General features: G+C 34.9%; 5 protein-coding genes across 5 annotated transcripts; 3 read left to right on the top strand and 2 right to left on the bottom strand.

Annotated features, from left to right (window-relative positions):
• Positions 1-25: 25 nt before the first annotated feature.
• Positions 26-1,811, bottom strand: dcd1A (acid ceramidase-like protein; the record flags this gene model as incomplete). The annotated part of the gene is made up of 2 exons (XM_020571071.1): positions 26-32; positions 526-1,811. The coding sequence occupies 2 exons, from the start codon at positions 1,809-1,811 to the stop codon at positions 26-28; spliced, it is 1,293 nt and encodes a 430-aa protein (XP_020426660.1).
• A 1,261-nt stretch (positions 1,812-3,072) lies between these two features.
• Positions 3,073-4,545, top strand: PPL_00023 (uncharacterized protein; the record flags this gene model as incomplete). The annotated part of the gene is made up of 3 exons (XM_020571070.1): positions 3,073-3,472; positions 3,493-3,944; positions 4,054-4,545. The coding sequence occupies 3 exons, from the start codon at positions 3,073-3,075 to the stop codon at positions 4,543-4,545; spliced, it is 1,344 nt and encodes a 447-aa protein (XP_020426659.1).
• A 212-nt stretch (positions 4,546-4,757) lies between these two features.
• PPL_00022 (RNA recognition motif domain-containing protein) lies at positions 4,758-6,762 on the bottom strand (the record flags this gene model as incomplete). The annotated part of the gene is made up of 4 exons (XM_020571069.1): positions 4,758-4,953; positions 5,034-5,296; positions 5,364-6,334; positions 6,423-6,762. The coding sequence occupies 4 exons, from the start codon at positions 6,760-6,762 to the stop codon at positions 4,758-4,760; spliced, it is 1,770 nt and encodes a 589-aa protein (XP_020426658.1).
• Positions 6,763-7,136: 374 nt separating this feature from the next.
• On the top strand, positions 7,137-13,924 carry ascc3l (DEAD/DEAH box helicase; the record flags this gene model as incomplete). The annotated part of the gene is made up of 4 exons (XM_020571068.1): positions 7,137-7,181; positions 7,261-8,314; positions 8,392-9,248; positions 9,323-13,924. 4 exons carry the CDS (start codon positions 7,137-7,139, stop codon positions 13,922-13,924), a joined length of 6,558 nt encoding a protein of 2,185 aa, XP_020426657.1.
• Positions 13,925-14,157: 233 nt separating this feature from the next.
• On the top strand, positions 14,158-14,531 carry PPL_00020 (uncharacterized protein; the record flags this gene model as incomplete). The annotated part of the gene is made up of 3 exons (XM_020571067.1): positions 14,158-14,203; positions 14,286-14,315; positions 14,392-14,531. 3 exons carry the CDS (start codon positions 14,158-14,160, stop codon positions 14,529-14,531), a joined length of 216 nt encoding a protein of 71 aa, XP_020426656.1.
• Positions 14,532-19,677: the final 5,146 nt, after the last annotated feature.

Below are 19,677 nucleotides of genomic sequence, written 5' to 3'. Positions count from 1 at the left end.
ACACTTATAAATATTTATTTAATTATTATTCACTAATAAAAATTTAAAATTTTATCAAAACAAAGAAATAAAATAATTATTAAAAGGTTTTAAAATTTGAATATATTTAAGATCTAAAGGGACCTTTTGTTTTTCAATTTTTGTTTCTAAATACAGTCTGGAATTAACACAATATCGGATGAAAAGAAAATAGTTGGCTTTCGATTTATTAGGGCAATGAGGACCAAAAATTGGATCTTGATCTTTTTTTCATTTTAAAATAAATAAACATTAAACATGTCTCCTATTGGATCTGGATCCAAATAAGATGGAAAAAAAAACAAAATTTTAAAAAAAAACAAAAAAACCGAGTTTTTTTTGCAAAAGACCCACAACCAATTTAGGTTTTTGCAGATTGAAATAGAAATAATGTTTATTTTATTGTAATATTATTTATTGTCTAGACATTATTTGAATATTAATAATTTTTGAGTATATAATTTTTTTTAATAAGGGAAGATGATTTTTTTTAAATATATTTATTACAATGATTCATTGAAGAAATATTCTAAATCGATTTGAAGGAATTGACGTTGATAGGCAGGGATGATTGGAATGACCGATGGGTCTTGACTGGCAACTGAAACATACATTTGGTTGGCTGTGAAGTCGTAGACTGCTGCATGGAGATCTCCAGTTTCAGCAAGACCAGTGATATCGATGTAAGTTTGGACGTTGATTGCTCCGTGTTGCTTCTGTAAAACTGAGGAGAGACAAGCATCGTTGCTTGGTTGGACGTGTTTATCGATGTAAACAACTTCGGGAATTAATGGATGAGCAGCTGGCTGTGGAGCGAAAGCTGGGAATGGTGTTTGGTCGTCGAAAACACGTACGACTTGGTGTGAGTATTCGACAGCACGGAAATCGTTGGTGGTGTTGGAACCGAGACCAACATAGATGGAGCAAGTACGGTGAGCGTTGTAAATACGATTCAAAGCATCGTCGATCGAGCTGTCGTATTGGAGAATGTCACGGAGTAGGAAATGCCATGGGGTACCGGAACGGCTCGATGTTCCGTTGTAGGCAAACCAATATTTCTCGCAAATAGCGGTTCTCTGTGAGTATCCAGTCATGGTTCCGATGAAACCGGCCCATGCCAACGACGAGAAAGTGTTTCCACCGTCGGTTGGATGTGAAACAATAACGACTGGATGGTAACGGAGTGGTGCTTCTGGGTTGAAGTCGAGAGCACGCAATTGTAAAAGTCCACTGTTGGCAGTAGCTCCACCCCATGCACCAATCATGGAACAGGCAGCCTTGATCAACTCTGGGAACATGTGGAGACGAAGAACGGTCTTGTATGGAATACCACTACCGTCGGCCAAACCTTGCATCTCATCAAAGAAATGTTGTGGAGTAAAATCCTTGGTGAGGACAGCAGTCAAATCGAGGGCTGCTCCAATTCCAGCCTTTTCAATGAGATCTACGAATTCCAATGGCAAGTAGTCAGCGTACTTCTTGACCAACTCGTTGACCATCTCAGTAATGAATCCAAAGAAATCTGCATAGACATTGTCGACTTGTGCTTTCATGAGAGAACCATGTGCAAAACCACGTTGATAAGCTGTACCATATACATTCAAAATATTGACTAGATTGTCAGAGGGACCAGTTACATAGAGTTTACCATGGCTACTGGTATTCACTAAAACTGCTGCCTCTGTATATATTGGATATGGATTTGGTGAACCTGAACACTGAGCATTCACGCCACCACTATAAAATATTGAAAAAATAAATAAAATTGCGGAAAGATATATTACAATTTTCATTTTACTATGAAATTATAATTATTTGTATATGGATAAATAAATATTATTAAAAATAAAAATAAATAAAGAAAAAAAAAAGGATTTCTAAATTTACACCAAATTGTTGATTAAATTTAATTGAATCAATTTAAAATAAATTTAATAGTATTAATTTGATTTGTGTTGATGCGAAAAGGAAGAACAAAAAGAAAATGTAGATATTATTTGTTGTTGAAAGATAAAAAAAAAAAAACAAAAAAGTGAGGATGATTTTTTTGCTACTGCTGGAGTTGAGCTTGCTGGGTGTAAAGAGACAAGCAGATGTTGCAGCGCGGTCGAAGAAGTTTTGGTGGGAATTGGATGATGAAGGATGAATATCTTTTGTTGACGTTAGGTGAGTGAATGACGAGAATTGTGAAACTAGAATTGACAAACACAATTGCACTAAGATATTAATTAAATTTCGATGGAGAAAGAAAACAAAAAAAGAAATTAAATTTGAATAAAAAAAAGATTTCTGAAATCAAAAAAAAAAAAAGATATATCATTTATTTTTTTTTAGATTTACTCAAAAACATTAACCAGCAAAGTGAAAGTGGTGGTAAAATTGATGAAAATTTTCGATTTTGGTCCACATTCAAAAAAAAGTTTCGAATCCTTCAGATGATCGAGCAAAAGGTTAATGGGAACTTAGATGAAAAAAAAAAAAAATGAAACTTTGTTTTTGGAGATTTTTTTTTTTTTTGTTCATGATTACTGATTATTTTTACCTAGGTAAAGTTTACTAATAAGAGTTCGTAGATTAAGATCATTACAGTAAAAATAACAAGAACAATGATTGTCCAATATTACCTTTTTGTTAGTATTTTTTATTTTTATTTTTATTTTTTTGGCACCAAGTTCTATGTTTTCTCATCCTTATAGAGTCTCAATCAATTATTAACCTTTCTAAATATTTAGAAATATAAATGAATCATTGGTAATATGTTTGAAATTTTATGAATATATATTCCAAGTACAGCCATATTTATCTAAACAACAATTCTCCATCATAATTTGAGAAAATAATGAACCCAGGTGACCAGGTTGTTAAAAAAAAAAAAGAAGGTGTGCAGTTTTGAACAAAACAAAATCTTGATCATTTTTTTTAATTTAAAAAAATTAAATTAAAAATAAATAGATATCATATTATTTAGATATATATATTTTAAATTATAAATATATGTTAACAATAAGATATATTATTTCATAATAATAATAAAAAAAGATAATAAGAATAATAATGTCAAGTTTTAAATATCTAGGTATTGTAAATACGATCAAGAGAAACATTGGTTGTACAAAATATATAAATAACAACAGCAGCAGTAGTAATAGTAAATTTAGACATATATTAAGAAGCAGCAGCAGTAGTAATAGTATAGTTTGTTGTATTAGTAGTAGCAACAACAATAAAAGATATTTCTGTACAAATCAAATAAATGTTAATACATCTTCTTCTTCTTCAACTTTAAATAATGAAAATGATAAAAAAGAAAAAACAACAACAACAACACAAACAACATCGACATCGACAACAACTACTACTTCAGAGGAGAAACCAAAATCACAATGTTGGTGTCTAATCAATTGTAAATTAGAATCAAAGAGAATACATGTATCTAAAGTTAAACCTATTCCATGTATGTTTTTAATGTTACAGATATTATTATTGATAATTTGATTATTTTGTTAACAATAATTGTTAATGATAACGATATAACAATTTACAATTTAGATGAAAACGATAAAGGATATGTTCTTGGTGAATATAATATAAATTATGAATCACCATTGTGTGAATCGAGAAAGCAGGTATTGGATGTTCTGGTGCGTGAGAAGGATCAATCGATTCAAGAGCAACTGCTAGAGTCACAGCAACAGAAGAACGACGAAGAGAAGGAGAAGGAAGAAGAGAAAAAGCAGACAAAGAGTTTGTTCAAGACCGAAGAGGAGAAGGAGGAGGACGATCGTGTCTACCCAGTACTCAACGATACCACCACTTCCATCGGACCGTGTCACATCCTCTACAAGAACGAATGGATAGTAACCGTTGTAGAGAGAACTGAAACCGATAACAAAGATAATGAACCTTATTTTGTATTAAAATTAAAAGTAAGTTTATTTATTTATTGTAAAAAACAACAGTTATTATTATTATTATAATTATTATTAAAAGTGTTAAACCGAACTTTTACGAACTAATTAACATTATTATTATTAGACACCTATTAGATTAACAAATGATCTATCGTTTAATATTGAAAGTCTATCGTATTTCTCGTCGATTGAGAAGTTGTTGTCTTTTACCAAGTCGGTGGATTGCAGCGATAAGGAATTCGAAAAGTTGTTCTTGACAAAGTCCGATTCGAAATGGACGAAACAAGAGACAAAGTGGCTGGTTGAGAAACGGCCTTTCTTGAGAGAGGCATTGATGTCGTTGAAGCTGCATCTGTTGCCATCGGTCGGATTCAACAATTGCGGTATCAATTTGGAGTTGAAGAAAGAGGATCGTGTCAAGTGTAAACAAGATTCATCGCTGGAGTTCCCCGATGGTGTCTATCAGCTGTGTCTGGAGATCGACAGTACCGAATCGATTTGGAAGAAGAACCCAGAGACCATCGAAAAGATTCTTTACCTCTACACCGTCATGTTTGACAGTTTAGCATCTATCAACTATATAGATGATGCACCAATAGATCAAGTTTATCTATAAGATAAAGATAAAGATTAAAGATAAGATAATAACCAAAACAAACAATATATGTTAAATATAACTTAAAAAATTAAAAACTAAAAACTAAAAAACTATAAATCTTAACAAATATATGTATACAAAAATTTTAAAGATTATGATAATTATTGGATGGATTAGATAGATATATATACAACCATTGTTTTTCTTTATTAAATTAATAATATTACTTATTATGTTAAAGTTGCTTTTAAAGATTGAATTAATCTTGATGGGTAGATTCTTTTTGATTCCCAGAGTTCTAAAATTAATTGAGTTTGTTGTATTATATTGGTTTGATCTTGTATCGATTTGAAAATAGCTATTAGATATGGTTCTATTAAATCTGAAACTGCATCTTGTTGATCTATTTGTCTTCTTCTTATTAAACTAATTTAGATAGAAACAGAGTTATTAGTAAAAAGTGGAAATATTTATTTATGTTTGAATCAATAAACATAATGACATACCCAAAACATAATAAATCATGTAATAAATATAATAAAGAAAGTCTAAGATATGAATTGGTTCTTGTATCTTGGAAACATTGTAATATAATGGACATGATTGATTTTCCGCATCTGAAATGTAAAAGCACCCAATCTTTTGCTTCTCTAATCGATTTATAGGTGGATGTCAAGTGATCTAATATATAATTCAATTGAATATTCTCCTCTGGTAACATATGATCGAATGGTGGATATGATAGTGTTTGACTTTTCTTATAAATTAACTAGTTTAGTATTAACAAATACTATTAGTAACTTGTGTTATTTAAAAACTATAATAATATTACTTACATCATTTGATTCATAATCATTATTATCATTATGAGTGTGATAGGATGATGAGTAGTATGGTTGTTGTTGTTGTTGATGATGATTATCGTAGATCGATGACATTGGTCTACTAATGTTACCGTTGGACGACGCTATATTTGACATTGGTGGTGAGGATGTTGGTAAATGACTATTTCTTACAGGTGGTGATGAAGATGGTGGTGTTGTAACTGTATTTGTATTGCTAAATTGTTGTGAATGAGTTGATGGAGGTGAAGAAGAAGGTGGTGGAGGAGGAGGAGGAATTGATGTTGAAGTAATATTATTATTAGAAGATGTTGTTGTAGTTGTAGGTGAGCTTGTTGTTGTTGTTGTTGTTGTTGTTGGTGAAGTTGTTGTATTATTTGAAGTGTTTAAAGTATTTAAAGTCGATGCTGTTGCTGTTGGTGATGTAGTTGTTGTCGATGATACTGAAGTTGTTGTTGTTGTTGACTCTGTTGCTGTTGCTGATGTTGTCGTTGAGGATAAAGGTGGAGATGGTGGTGGAGGTGGAGGAATCGGTGTTGGCAATGGCGTAGTTGCAATGAGCCCAGGCATCTTTGCAAACGATTTGATGCTTGCCCAGTTGCATTTAATACGATTGCCTTTGAAGTAGGTTCCGTTGGTCGCTTTGATAGCGTTGTCAGCAAAGTCGTGCTCCGTATACTTTATGAATGCACATCGACCGTCTATCTTTATCGATTCGATCTTACCATACGGTGAAAAGTAGATTCTGATCTCTTCATCGCTGACATCGACCGGAAGATTACCAACCCAGATCTTTGAAACCTCTTGAGTGACAATCAACTGTGTAGTTGTATTCGCAGCAACAGCAGCAGCAGCATTGGTATTAGCTAATACCACACCACCATTTACCGAAGCAGTTGCAACATTCTGTTGTTGCTGTTGTTGTCTAAAGAAAAGTTGTTGTTGTTGTTGATTTTTATAATAATCTTTGCATTTGCATTTGCATATATAACCAAAAATGTTAATATTTTTAAGATTTTTATTTTTGTTTTTGTTTTTGTTTTTAACATTTACCATAGGTAGTGGGAGATGTCGGTGGTGGTGGATATGCTGTGTAATATGGATGATGTATTAGATGTGCTGTTGTTGGTTGGTGTGTAGTAGTATTCAAAGATGGATGTGTATGTGTATGTGGATGTGGAGGTGGTGGAGGTGGAGGTGTTTCTGTTGATGACGATGATGTAATAGGTGGAGGTGGTGGTGGAGGTGAAGATGGTGGAGGTGGTGGAGGTGGTGGCTGCTGCTGCTGCTGTTGTTGTTGTACAACAGCTGTTGAGTGATTCGGATAATATTGCTGTTGATTGATAGGTGTATCATCAATATCCATATCCATTTCATGTGAATTTCCTTCCATTCTTTCTTTTTGTTTTTGTTTTCTTTTTCTATATTTTAATATTATATTATTATATTGTTCATATTATTATAATTATTAATTATCTTATAAATATATATATTGTATATTGAAGTTCTACTATTATGAATCGAATATCTCTTTTTTTCCTTTTTCAAAAAATTTCGTCAATCAAACAAAATGTAACGATTTTTTTAATTTTTTGAAAAACTAAACAATTTTTTAAAAGTTCAACAATCAATTTTCTAATTATAATTACATTCTGATATTATACATATATATTTAACTGTATATATATAATATTAGTTATTGTTTTTATTTAGTTTTAAATTTAGATTTTTTATTTTTATAGTTTTTACATATTTATTTTAAAAATCATGTCAGATGTATTAGCTAGAAATAAACAATATGAATATAAAGCTGTAAGTATATAATATATAAACATTATTACTAATGATAAGCATAACTAATATACTAATGATGTTTTTAATCTAAATATAGAATTCAAATCTTGTTATACATTCAGAGAGAAATCCAAGGGATTTAAGGGAACCCAAAGGAGAACCGGAAACACTATGGGGTAAATTGGGTGGTCAAATGGGAGATAGAGTCAGCTATTCAAAGCCGACAGAGTTACTCGATAGACATCAGCAGTTGAAGCGAAAGAATAACGATAAGGTTGTGGTGGACACTGGTGTTGTACAGAAGAAACAAAGAGGTGGATCGCGTGGCGGAGATGCTTCTGGCGACTCAAATGACCACGCTAGCGGCGGTAGTCATCGTGGAACCAGTAATATTTTGAGTGCAACCGATGTCTACGAAGGATTGTACAGACCAAAGACTAGAGAAACCAAGATTGTCTATGAGCAGTTGCTCAGCTTTGTTCAGGGCTACATCGGTGATCAGCCGCTGGAGATTGTCAAAGGTGCCACCGATGAGATTCTCGCCATTTTGAAGAACGACAAGATGCGTGCACCCGAGAAACGCACAGAGATTACCAAGTTGTTGAAAGGCATGAGCGAGGAGCGCTTTGCCGAGCTGACCAATTTGAGTCGCGCCATCACCGACTATGCAGAGGCGACCGGCACAAGTGGCGTGCGTAACGACAACCTCGACGATCCACACGGTGTCGCTGTAATCATTGACGAAGACGAAGATGAAGACAATCAATCCGATTATGAAATTAAAGATATCGATGAAGATGATGAGGATCAAGATGAAGATAATAATACTGGTGGTGTTGATAAGGATAATGAAAATGACAATAATGGTGAGATAAAGTCAAACGAAAGAGATAACAGTAGTAGTAATGGAAACAACAGTAGTAGTAGCAGTAGTAGTGGTTCACTCAATCCAATGGATATCGATGCATTTTGGATACAGAGAAAGATATCTACCTTTGAATCGGATCCTTTACAATCACAAAAGTTGGCGGAACAAGTATTAAACATTCTCAGACAAAACGATTTGAGAAGATGTGAAACTGACTTGGTTGGATTGTTTGACTTTGAGAGATTCGACTTTATTAAATTATTATTAAAGAATAGAAAAACAAGTAAGTAGTATTTATATATATTAACATGTTATATATATTCCAAGTTTACTAATATTATTATTACTTTAATTTTTTAGTTTTATATTGTACTTTATTAGCCAAGTCAGAAAATGACCAGGAAAGAAAGAAATTGGAAGATGAGATGTCACAGGATTCAGAATTATACAGTTTATTAAATACATTGAAAGGAACATCGATGAAATTGGACTCCAATGGAAATGGTGTCGATAAGAAGAACAATGCTCAGCAGCAAAAGAAAAAGACGGCTGGTATCTCGCCTGACAATATAAAGACACCAAAGCGAACATTGGATCTTGAGGGTTTGAAGTTTCAACAGGGCGGTCACTTGATGACCAACAAAAAGTTCCAATTTCCTGCGGGATCGAAACGTGAGACCTACAAGGGTTACGAAGAGATTCACGTGCCTGCCAAAGTGACACCGTTCGACGATCGTAACGAACGACTCGTCGAGATCAAGGAGTTGCCAGAGTGGGCACGCGTTCCCTTCAAGGGATTCGACAAGTTGAATCGTGTGCAATCGCGACTCTACGAATGGGCATTCAAATCGAGTGACAATCTCTTGTTGTCGGCACCAACCTCTGCCGGTAAGACCAACGTCGCCATGCTCACCATCCTCCATGAGCTCGGAAAGCACATCGATCCAGAGACAGGCGTGATCGACCTCGACTCCTTCAAGATTGTATATATAGCACCCATGAAATCACTGGTACAAGAGATGGTAGCAAACTTTTCCAATCGTTTGGCATCGTATGGCATTGTCGTAAAGGAACTCACAGGTGATCAATCTCTCACCAACAAACAAATTTCAGAGACTCAAATCATTGTCACCACTCCTGAGAAATGGGATATCATTACTCGTAAATCTGGTGAACGTGCATACACTCAATTAGTTCGTTTAATTATTATTGATGAAGTAAGTAAATCAACTCACTTTATAGATATATCTTTCAATTGACTAACTCATTTGTTTTTTTTCTATCTTTTTAGATTCATTTGTTACACGATGAAAGAGGACCTGTTTTGGAGTGTATTGTTGCAAGAACTTTGAGAACAATTGAATCCACTCAGGAGATGGTAAGATTGGTTGGTTTGTCCGCTACTTTGCCAAACTATGAGGATGTTGCCACGTTTTTGCGTGTTAAACCAGAGGGTGTTTTCTATTTCGATTCTAGCTACCGTCCAATTCCATTGGAACAACAGTACATTGGTATCTCTGATCGTGGTATCAAACAGTTGCAACTACTCAATGATATTACTTTTAAAAAGGTAAATGAACGTGCCGGTACCTATCAGATCTTGATATTCGTACACTCGAGACGTGAGACTGCCAAGACTGGTCGTGACATCCGTGATCGCGCGCTCGAAGCCGACATCATTGGAAAACTACTGAAGCGAAAGGACAGCGTTGAAATCTTGAAGGAGGAAGCAGAGAAGACTGCCAAGAGTGCAGATTTGAAAGATTTGCTACCCTATGGTATTGGTATACATCATGCCGGTCTCTCCAGGTCGGACCGTACGCTTGTCGAAGAGTTGTTTGCCGACAACCATATTCAAGTGTTGATTTCCACAGCCACTCTGGCATGGGGTGTCAATCTTCCAGCACACACTGTCATTATCAAAGGCACGCAAGTGTACAACCCCGAGAAGGGATGGACAGAGTTGAGTCCACTCGACGTCACACAGATGTTGGGTCGTGCCGGTCGTCCACCTTTCGATACCGAGGGAGAAGGTATCATTGTAACCTCACAGAATGAACTGCAATTCTATCTGTCGTTGATCAACACTCAACTCTCGATTGAGAGTCAATTCATCAGCAGGTTGGCCGACAACCTCAATGCCGAGATCGTGCTTGGCACCATCCAAACGGTGCGCGATGCCGTCCAATGGCTTGGCTATACCTATCTCTTTATCTGTATGCTTAGAAATCCGCCATTGTACGAGATATCCTACGATGAAATTGCCGAGGATCCCGAATTGGAGCAGCGTCGTCTCGACCTCATTCACACTGCGGCACTCCAACTCGACAAGAATTCATTGATCAAATACGATCGCAAGTCCGGACACTTCCAAACCACTGAGCTCGGTAAGGTAGCTTCGCATTACTATGTCACCAACGCTTCGATGTCTGTCTATCAGGAGCATCTCAAACCAACCATGTCGGACATTGAATTCTTCCGACTGTTCTCACTCTCCTCCGAGTTCAAGTCTGTCGTCGTCAGAGACGGTGAGAAGGCAGAACTCGAGAAACTGTTGGAGCGTGTTCCCATTCCTGTGAAGGAGAGCATCGACGAGCCATCGGCCAAAATCAACGTACTCCTGCAAGCCTACATCTCAAATTTGAAGTTGGAAGGATTTGCTTTGATGGTCGATATGTTCTACATTGCTCAGTCGGCATCGAGAATCTGTCGTGCACTCTTTGAGATTGTCATAAAGAAAGGATGGGCACAAGTCGCCAAGAAGATTCTGGGCATCTGTAAGATGGTCGATCGCAAGATGTGGGCATCGCAATCGCCACTGCGTCAATTCAAGGAAATCACACCAAAGATCTTGAACCAATTGGAGCGTCGTTCCATCCCGATCGAAGATCTCTACGAGTATAATTCACAACAGCTTGGATCGGCCATTCAGAATGCAGCGGAAGGCAAGAAGCTCTACAAATTGATTCACCACTTCCCCAAGCTCGATTTGACTGCTCATGTTCAGCCGATTCTTCGTGGATTGCTTCGTGTCGACTTGACACTCACACCCGATTTCGAATTCGACGAGAAGTATCACGATAACTCGATTGGTTGGTGGGTGATCGTCGAGGACGTCGACGGTGAGAAGATTCTCTACTACGAGTATTTCATGTTGAAAAAGAAGATGATGGAAGAGGATCAAACCATTACTTTCACAGTACCACTGTCCGACCCACTTCCACCACAATACTATGTACGTGTGGTTGCCGACCGTTGGATTGGCGCAGAATATAATCTCTCTGTCAGTTTCAGACATTTAATTCTACCGGAAAAGTATCAGCCATGCAGTAAGCTTCATGATTTGATTCCACTGTCTCTGGATTCACTAAAGGACTCCAAGGCAAAGGAGATATTCAACTTTAAGTATTTCAATGCCATTCAAACTCAGGTGTTTGACTGCCTTTACAAAGGCGATGATAATGCGCTGATTGCAGCACCTGCCAACTCTGGAAAGACAGTGTGTGCCGAGTTGGCAGTGCTCAGAGAGTTGAAGAAGAATCCCAATGCCAAATGTGTATATATTGCACCGATGCAAGATTTGGCGACTCTTCGTTTGCGTGACTGGACATTCAAGTTCCAGAACACTCTTGGAAAGCGTGTTGTCGAGCTCACTGGTGAGCCAATCACCGATAATAAACTACTAGAGAGCGCATCGATTGTTATTGCAACAGCCGAGAAATGGGATATTCTCTCGAGACGTTGGAAGCAGAGAAAGTCGATTCAAAACATCTCGTTGTTTGTCGTCGACGAACTGCATATGATTGGTGGCGGTGCCGACGGTGCCATCCTCGAGATCATCGTGTCGAGAATGCGTTTCATTGCCATTCAAACCGGTAGTCCAATTCGTATTGTTGCGCTGTCATCGCCTGTTGCCAATGCTCGTGATCTTGCAGAGTGGATCGGTGCAACACCCTCGACCATGTTCAACTTGCACCCAGACGTCCGTCCAGTCCCACTGGAAATTCAGATTCAAGGATTCGACTTCCCACACTACAATGCACGTCTGCTAGCAATGGCAAAGCCAACCATCTATGCTGTGAGTCACAATCGTCGAGGACAATCATTGGTATTCGTTCCCACTCGTAAACTTTCGAGATCGCTCGCCAAAGATCTCATTGTCCACGTGGACTCTGAGGATGACATCGACAAGAAGCGCTATCTCCGTTGCTCCGAAGAGGATCTCGAGAAACATCTCCAGAAGATTGAGAGTGTTGCGCTGAAACAAGCGTTGCAATGGGGTGTTGGATTCTATCACGAGGGTCTGACCGCACAGGAAAAGAGAACCGTCGAGATATTGTTCAAGTCTGGCGCTATACAGGTGTTGATTGCCACTCACTCTGTGTGCTGGTCACTGGATGTCTACGCCTCGCTGGTTGTCATCATGGGTACACAACTCTACCAAGGTAAATCGGTGCGTTACGTCGACTATCCAATTAACGACGTTCTCCAAATGATTGCTCGTTCCGGACAACAGGGACGCGATGACGTCGGTCGTTGTCTACTCCTTTGTCACTCACCAAAGAAAGAGTACTACAAGATGTTCCTCAACCAACCACTCCCAGTGGAATCGCATCTCGACCACTTCCTGGCGGACCACATCAACTCGGAGATTGTCACGAAAACCATTGTAAAGAAACAAGATGCACTCGATTACCTGACCTGGACATTCTTGTACCGTCGTTTCACTCAGAACCCCAACTACTACAATCTCACTGGAATCTCACATCTCCACCTCTCCGAACACATGTCAGAGTTGGTCGAGAACACACTGGTCGATTTGGAACAAGCCAACTGTATCACTATCCAAGAGGAAGACGACGGACTCTCACCACTGAATCTCGGTATCATTGCCAGCTACTATTATCTCAAGTATACAACGATCGAGTTGTTTGCATCCTCACTCAAATCCACCACTAAACGCAAGGGAATCCTAGAGATTCTCTCAACCGCACCAGAATTTGCTGAAATCCCTATCAGACACCGTGAAGAGCAACTTCTCCAGCGTATGGCAGCTCACCTTCCACTCAAGATTGAAAAACCAACCTATGGTGAAGCTCATACAAAAGTCAACATTTTATTGCAATCACACTTCTCACGAAAAGCAATCTCTGCCGACCTACATATGGATCTTCAATTCATTCTGGAGAATGCAACCAGATTGCTTCAGGCAATTGTCGATGTTATAAGTAGTTCCAGTTGGCTGAACCCAGCACTGGCTGCGATGGAACTCTCACAGATGTGCACTCAAGCCATGTGGGACAACGACTCGCCACTCCGTCAATTGCCACACATGACAGCCGACCGTCTCGAAGCCTGCAAAAAGGCCGGTCTAGAGTCAATCTTTGATCTGCTGGAGCTGGAAGACAGCTCACGTGACAAACTATTGAGGATGTCAAACAAGGAGATGGAAGACGTTGCAACGGTGTGCAATCGCTATCCAGACATTGAACTATCGTACAACATCCAAGACGAAGACGACATACATGCCGGTGACTCGATGCTCGTCGAGGTGATGGTGCAGCGTGAGGTTGATGAAGAGAGCAACCCCGACCAGCTCAACATTGTATATGCCCCATACTATCCAAAGGAGAAGATCGGTGGATGGTGGGTCATCATCGGTGATCCAAAGACCAATCAACTACATTTCATCAAACGTCTTACCTTTACTGCTCGTGCCAAAGTCAAATTGGAATTCCCGGCACCTGCCATGGGTAAACACCAACTAACACTCTACTTGATGTCCGACTCTTACAGTGGATGCGATCAAGAATATAAACTTGACATCGATGTTAAAGCAGCCAATGTCGATGAAGATGAGGATGAAGATGGTGATCAAAACATGGAAGATTAGATGTGATAAGATCAGATCATAATAAAATTAAAAAAAATAATAAATAAATTAATATTAAAACAAATATTATTATCCAATTCGTCTATTTCAAAATGTGTGTGAATCAAAAAATAGAAATAGAAAGAAATCGATTTCAAAAAAAAAAAAAATAGATCTTCTTTGATCAAAAAAAAAAAAATCATTTCTTTAATTAATCAATCACACAAATATATCATTAATAGTTAGTTATAAGAATGAGTAAATTTAATCAACAAGAATCATATAAATTCTTACAAGAATGTAGGTTAGTCTAGCTCTTATATCAAATAAGTTGGTATTGATTTGTTTATTTGTTACTAACCTGCTCATATTATTTCAAAAGCATGGCAAGTTGCAACTTCAGATAAGAAAAGTAGGTTTATAAGTTTAAAGTCCGCATAAGAAGAAAGAAATCAATTAGCTAATCATATTATAATTATATTAATTAGGAATATTGGTCATTGATGAAAAGTCACATAAATCAAACTTAACTACAACATCGATATTCACAACCGATCTCAAGAAATCATATCAAGCATACAAACAACAGAATTCAGAGAAAAAAGAAAGTACACCTGCTTGGGCTTAATAGCAAGCTATTGCAATAATGGAATTCATCTTTAAATATTAATGGCAGGATTGAAAAGATAGATCATTTGATTGGATCAACCATTAATAATAATAATAATAATAATATATATCTTAAATCGATTCTAAAAATATATATATTTAATTAGATAGATTAACAGATATTATATTATATTATAAAAACAATTTGAAAAGAAAAAGATTAATTTCATTAAATTTATAATCAAATCGAAATCAACCAACAAACAACATAATAAACAAATATTACACTTTTTTGTACATTAAAAATACTGGAGATACTTACTAAATAATATTATATTATATGTATTTGTATGGGCATATTATATATAATCAATTCTTACAAAAGAAATTAAAAGAAGGGTGGGTATGTTTCAATTCATCTCTTTACTTTACTAATAACTTAAATTTGTTACTTCAACAACAAATAATATTATTTCTACTAAACTGTTATACATAGACAGTTTGTAGTTTAGAATCAACTCGGGATATCTAGATATCCGTATGAGATCGGTATTTGATGGGCTACTTGTAACCATTAATCATTAACAGAAAAGAAACTGTTTTTTTTTTTTTTTGTATTTTTTTTTTTTTTTGTCTCTTGAATTACTGCTGGGCAACCTGTTTTACAATTTAATTATTCAGTTCTTAACCAATTACAAGTCACAGTCGTGTGTACATATCCTCTCTCCAAAATCAATAAAAAATTAACAGTTTTAATTTACAACGGGCACTTCTCGCTTAAGTACATTTCTATCAGCTAAGATCTATTCCAACAAATCATTCTTTCCTCAACGATTTAATATTTAAATATGACTCACAATGGATGGATGGTGATCATTGTAGTTTGGTGTTGTTTTGATTTTTTTTTGTTTTGTACAAAAGGGTTTGGATCTGAAATACCCTTCTTTTTTTTTTTTTTTTGTTTAATAAATATCTCAATATTTTTTAAACTACAAATAAACAAGAATGTAGTTTAACGCTGTGATAAACTCGGGTATCTAGATAAACGAAGTAATCTGATGTGTTTGTTCGATATTCATAAGTGGGTCCAATTGAATTGAAAGGGAATCAAACTGTTTGTAAAACAGTGAGCAATTGTAAAGCAGAGGAGGTCTCAACTTTAAACATGTTTTAACCACTTATTCTCCAATGAAAGTTGTTACTTGTTGTTGTTGTTAGGTTTAACTGATTGAAAATACACTTTTGAACTAATAAAAATGGACTTGTATAAGAGAAGTTTTATCTATTTATATATATTTAAAGAGAATACTAATGATCATTGGGCAACTATCGACGATTGAGCGGTACTCAGTTTTTTAAAACGACTAATGATTTAATCTGATTGTAAATATCAATACTGGGTAATATCAGGCAAAGGAAAGAAATAAATATCAATAACCATTTTGTTGATTCAACTGGAGAATCGAATGTCGAATGTTCTCGTAAAGAAAACCGATTACAAATATAACCATGGTTCTTTGCATGGCGGCATTCTTTATTTATCTTTTTGGCTTGGACAAACAACAACATCAATATCTCTTTATTTCTCACCATCGTTATCTCTCAGCTGAGAGGTTTGGATAAGGTTATTAACAAAACAAATCCAAAAACAAACAAAAATATCTTTTTTCGTCTCAATTTCCATTATTGTTACCCAATGGTTGTCGATTAAATCGATTAACACCTACAGGAACCATTTGATTTCAATTGAAATAGACCCGGGTTTTGGTTTGTTGTTTTGTTATCTGTATGAATTATCAGAATATCTAATCGTTCACGATAATGATGATGATGATGATGTTAGTTCGTGTGGGGAAACATAGCCAATCCCAAAAACATGAACCAACATACAATATATCGTTAGCCCCAATCACAGCCACACACACTCGAATGAATGTTACTTTAAACGAACTCTTTACTTTTCCAACCAGGGAGACACCATGTGTGACATTTGACTATTTTAGTAAAAATTAATTAAAACAAATATTCGCTGACATGTGTGTGTGTGTGTGTGATAGATTAGCTTTTAAAAGAAATACCTAATATATCAACCTCCGGGGGTTGAAAATTTAATTATTATTTATCCAAACAACAATCGACAATTTAACATTGAATATCTCAATCCCAATACGGTTGTTTTCCAACCAATCTGGTTTCTGTTTTTACTTATTAACATAATAGACACTTTTGCATGACACCCTAAAAACCTTCCTCAAACTGTGACAGAAATCAATTTAAAAAAGCAAACTTTCAATGATGAAGATGGGGTTTCTTTTTTTTTCTTTTTTGTGGGGTTTTTTGTTGATGGCCAAAAACATCAAATTAGACAACACCACCATATTCAAGAGTCATTTGAAATTAATTAAAAAAAAACCAAATAAACACACACTTTTTGAATTTTATTTTTTTTTTTTTTTAAAACAATCCACCACACATCGATATCGATATTACCAAAAACTTTAAATTTAATTTGCTATCAATCATTTTTTAGAATAATTGTTGTTGTTTTTTAATTATGATTTTGATTGATGAGAAACGGTTTCAGATGAATAGTATGTTTTTTGGAGCTGAAGCCAAACATGAATTCATTCTCACCTTTTAATTAATCCTCATATTTAATTTTTATTATAAACCACCCACTCATTCTTAAAATTGAATTTTGACATTAGCAAAACAAACACCAAACCAAAAAAAATCAGAATTCAAAAGCTGATGTGCCAAACTTTAATAGTAAAAATTGTTGTCCATAAATTTCATTCATTCGACCATCTAGCTTTAGAATCACCCACACTTTTTCAAAAACACAACCCCACTCACACAACACACACAGACACTTCACTTGAATCAAAAACACATGACATTCTCCAGATTAAATTGAATTGAAAAAAGAGTTTGCAAGTGCAAAGCAAAGCAAATGCAAAACAAACATACACCTAACCACACCACCCCACACACATGTTTATAAATATTTTATTTTGTTTTCAGCAGTTATTAATTATTAAGTAGTTTCCAATCCGTTCCGAGGTTTTGAAAGGAAAGGAGAGAAGAAACAAACAAAAAAAAAAACAAAAAAAGAAAAGCAATAAAGTTTGTTTGGTGTTTTATAATTAAATTCAGTTCTTATTATATATTATTTAAACTTATTAATAACGAACATCAAACACACACACAACACACAACACCACCACCTTCAACACTATAGAGTCAAATTCAATTCATACCTTTGAACTCCATTCAGAAGTGTGTACATCCCCAAAGTACACACAAACACACACAAACAAACACACAGATAGGAAAGCATTTATTCCTATACCCCAAGAACTTACTTACTTGCTTACTATTGACCAACTATAGTTAGTGTATACACAAGGAATTGATCAATAGCAACCAACAACAACAAAAATAAGGTATTTCATTACACCTCCATGGAAATTTTGTTTTCTTTTTAAAATCACCAGTCAAAGAGACCACCACCAGCAAAGTTAACACAAGTTCACCACAAAAAATAACTAGTTTCTAGTCTATCATTGTTCAACGAAGTTTCTATAGTTTAAAATCATTCACAAATCAATCAAAGTTATAATTACCCCACTTTTTTTTTTTGGTTTTTTATTTAAACAACATGAATTTCATTTGAAGTAGAACTACAGGTGGATCTTATATTACTTTATAGTCCAATGTTCAAATATTTTTATTTATTACCCTGGCAGTAGTGGGTTGTGTTGTTCAACAAAAATACAAACAAATTTAATTGATAACATGTTAGAGGTTACAATCAATTGAATTCGATCCATTCCAATGCCATTATTTTAAAGTGAGCCAAGTAGTTAGTTTATAAATCCAACTAATACATCGAAAATAATTGTTAACAAATCCAATTGTTATTTTAGTAATTTATATTGTATTTGCTCAAGTTTTTTTTTTTTTGTCTTTTTTTTATATGTTTCAAAAAATTAATATCAACCAGCAGTATCATCTATCATTAACAATACCATTTGTTAATGTCATGTTTTGGTAGGACTTAACCAAACCATCCATTCATTTTCCTTTACGATTTTTCCACATTGGTTTGGTTGTTAGTCATTAAGTAATATTAGAATATCTAATCAATCCTACCTCTCAATTTGTTGGTTTTTTTTTTTTTTTTTTTTTTTTAAATTCCAGTTCTTAACAAACAAACTTGTACCAGCAAACCAAAAAAAAAAAAGAATATCAATTTAATTTAATTATTGAATTATTGACTCTTTTAAGTAAATGAATTGAATATCATTATTATCTTTTCACATTTACACTTTGTTTCTTGTTTTACTATTTCCACTTTTTTACTTTTTTTTATTTTCCAAATCTTAACTTATAACTTTTAATAAGTAAAAACAAATCGATCTACCATTTCAAATATCTAATCTATCGGTTTTACTCATTTATTTCGCTATTCATATTCATAAGTCCATAAGATCAAAACAACTAATTTCGATTAAATATCTCGTTTTTTATTAAAATTTATTTTTAGATACCCTTTAAGTTACTACCAAATTCATTTTAGTAAGTATAGCCGAACCAAATTAAAATTAATATCTTTTGCATTTGTTTGTTTTACTCTTTTTATTTTTATTTTGGAACCCATCATTTCATTAGCAGCAAATCATTCTGTCTCATGCTCTATGGTTGTTGCTACTGATTATTATTTCATTTTATGTTGTAAATTTACTTAAAACTAAAAGATAGCAACAACAACAACTATTAATCAAGAGATATGATTCTGATTGGACAGTAATTATTTCAGCAAACTGATTGGTAAAACAATTGTCGATCTTCACTACTCATAAATTATTGGTGTAGTGTAATGTAGTGTAGTGGAGTGGTTTGTCTAAATATAAACCATAAAAGAGAGAAACATAAACAACAATAACAACTTTCCAACCGACCCTTTTCTTCTATAAATATGCTTGTACATATTTATTATCATCATGTCAATTATTTATAATACGATATCTACCAATCGTACTTGGTTTATAAAATTCGTTTTTGTATAGTACTATTGCCAAATCAGGTTGAAACAATCATCTGAAAATAGTTGCGGTAATACAATACACGCAGAACTCTCTCAATGTTATCGCTCAATTTAA

Source organism: Heterostelium album (genome assembly GCF_000004825.1).
Source record: "Heterostelium album PN500 unplaced genomic scaffold PPL_contig27, whole genome shotgun sequence".
NCBI classification, from domain to species: Eukaryota; Evosea; class Eumycetozoa; order Acytosteliales; family Acytosteliaceae; genus Heterostelium; species Heterostelium album.
This window is presented reverse-complemented; position numbering and strand designations above follow the sequence as displayed.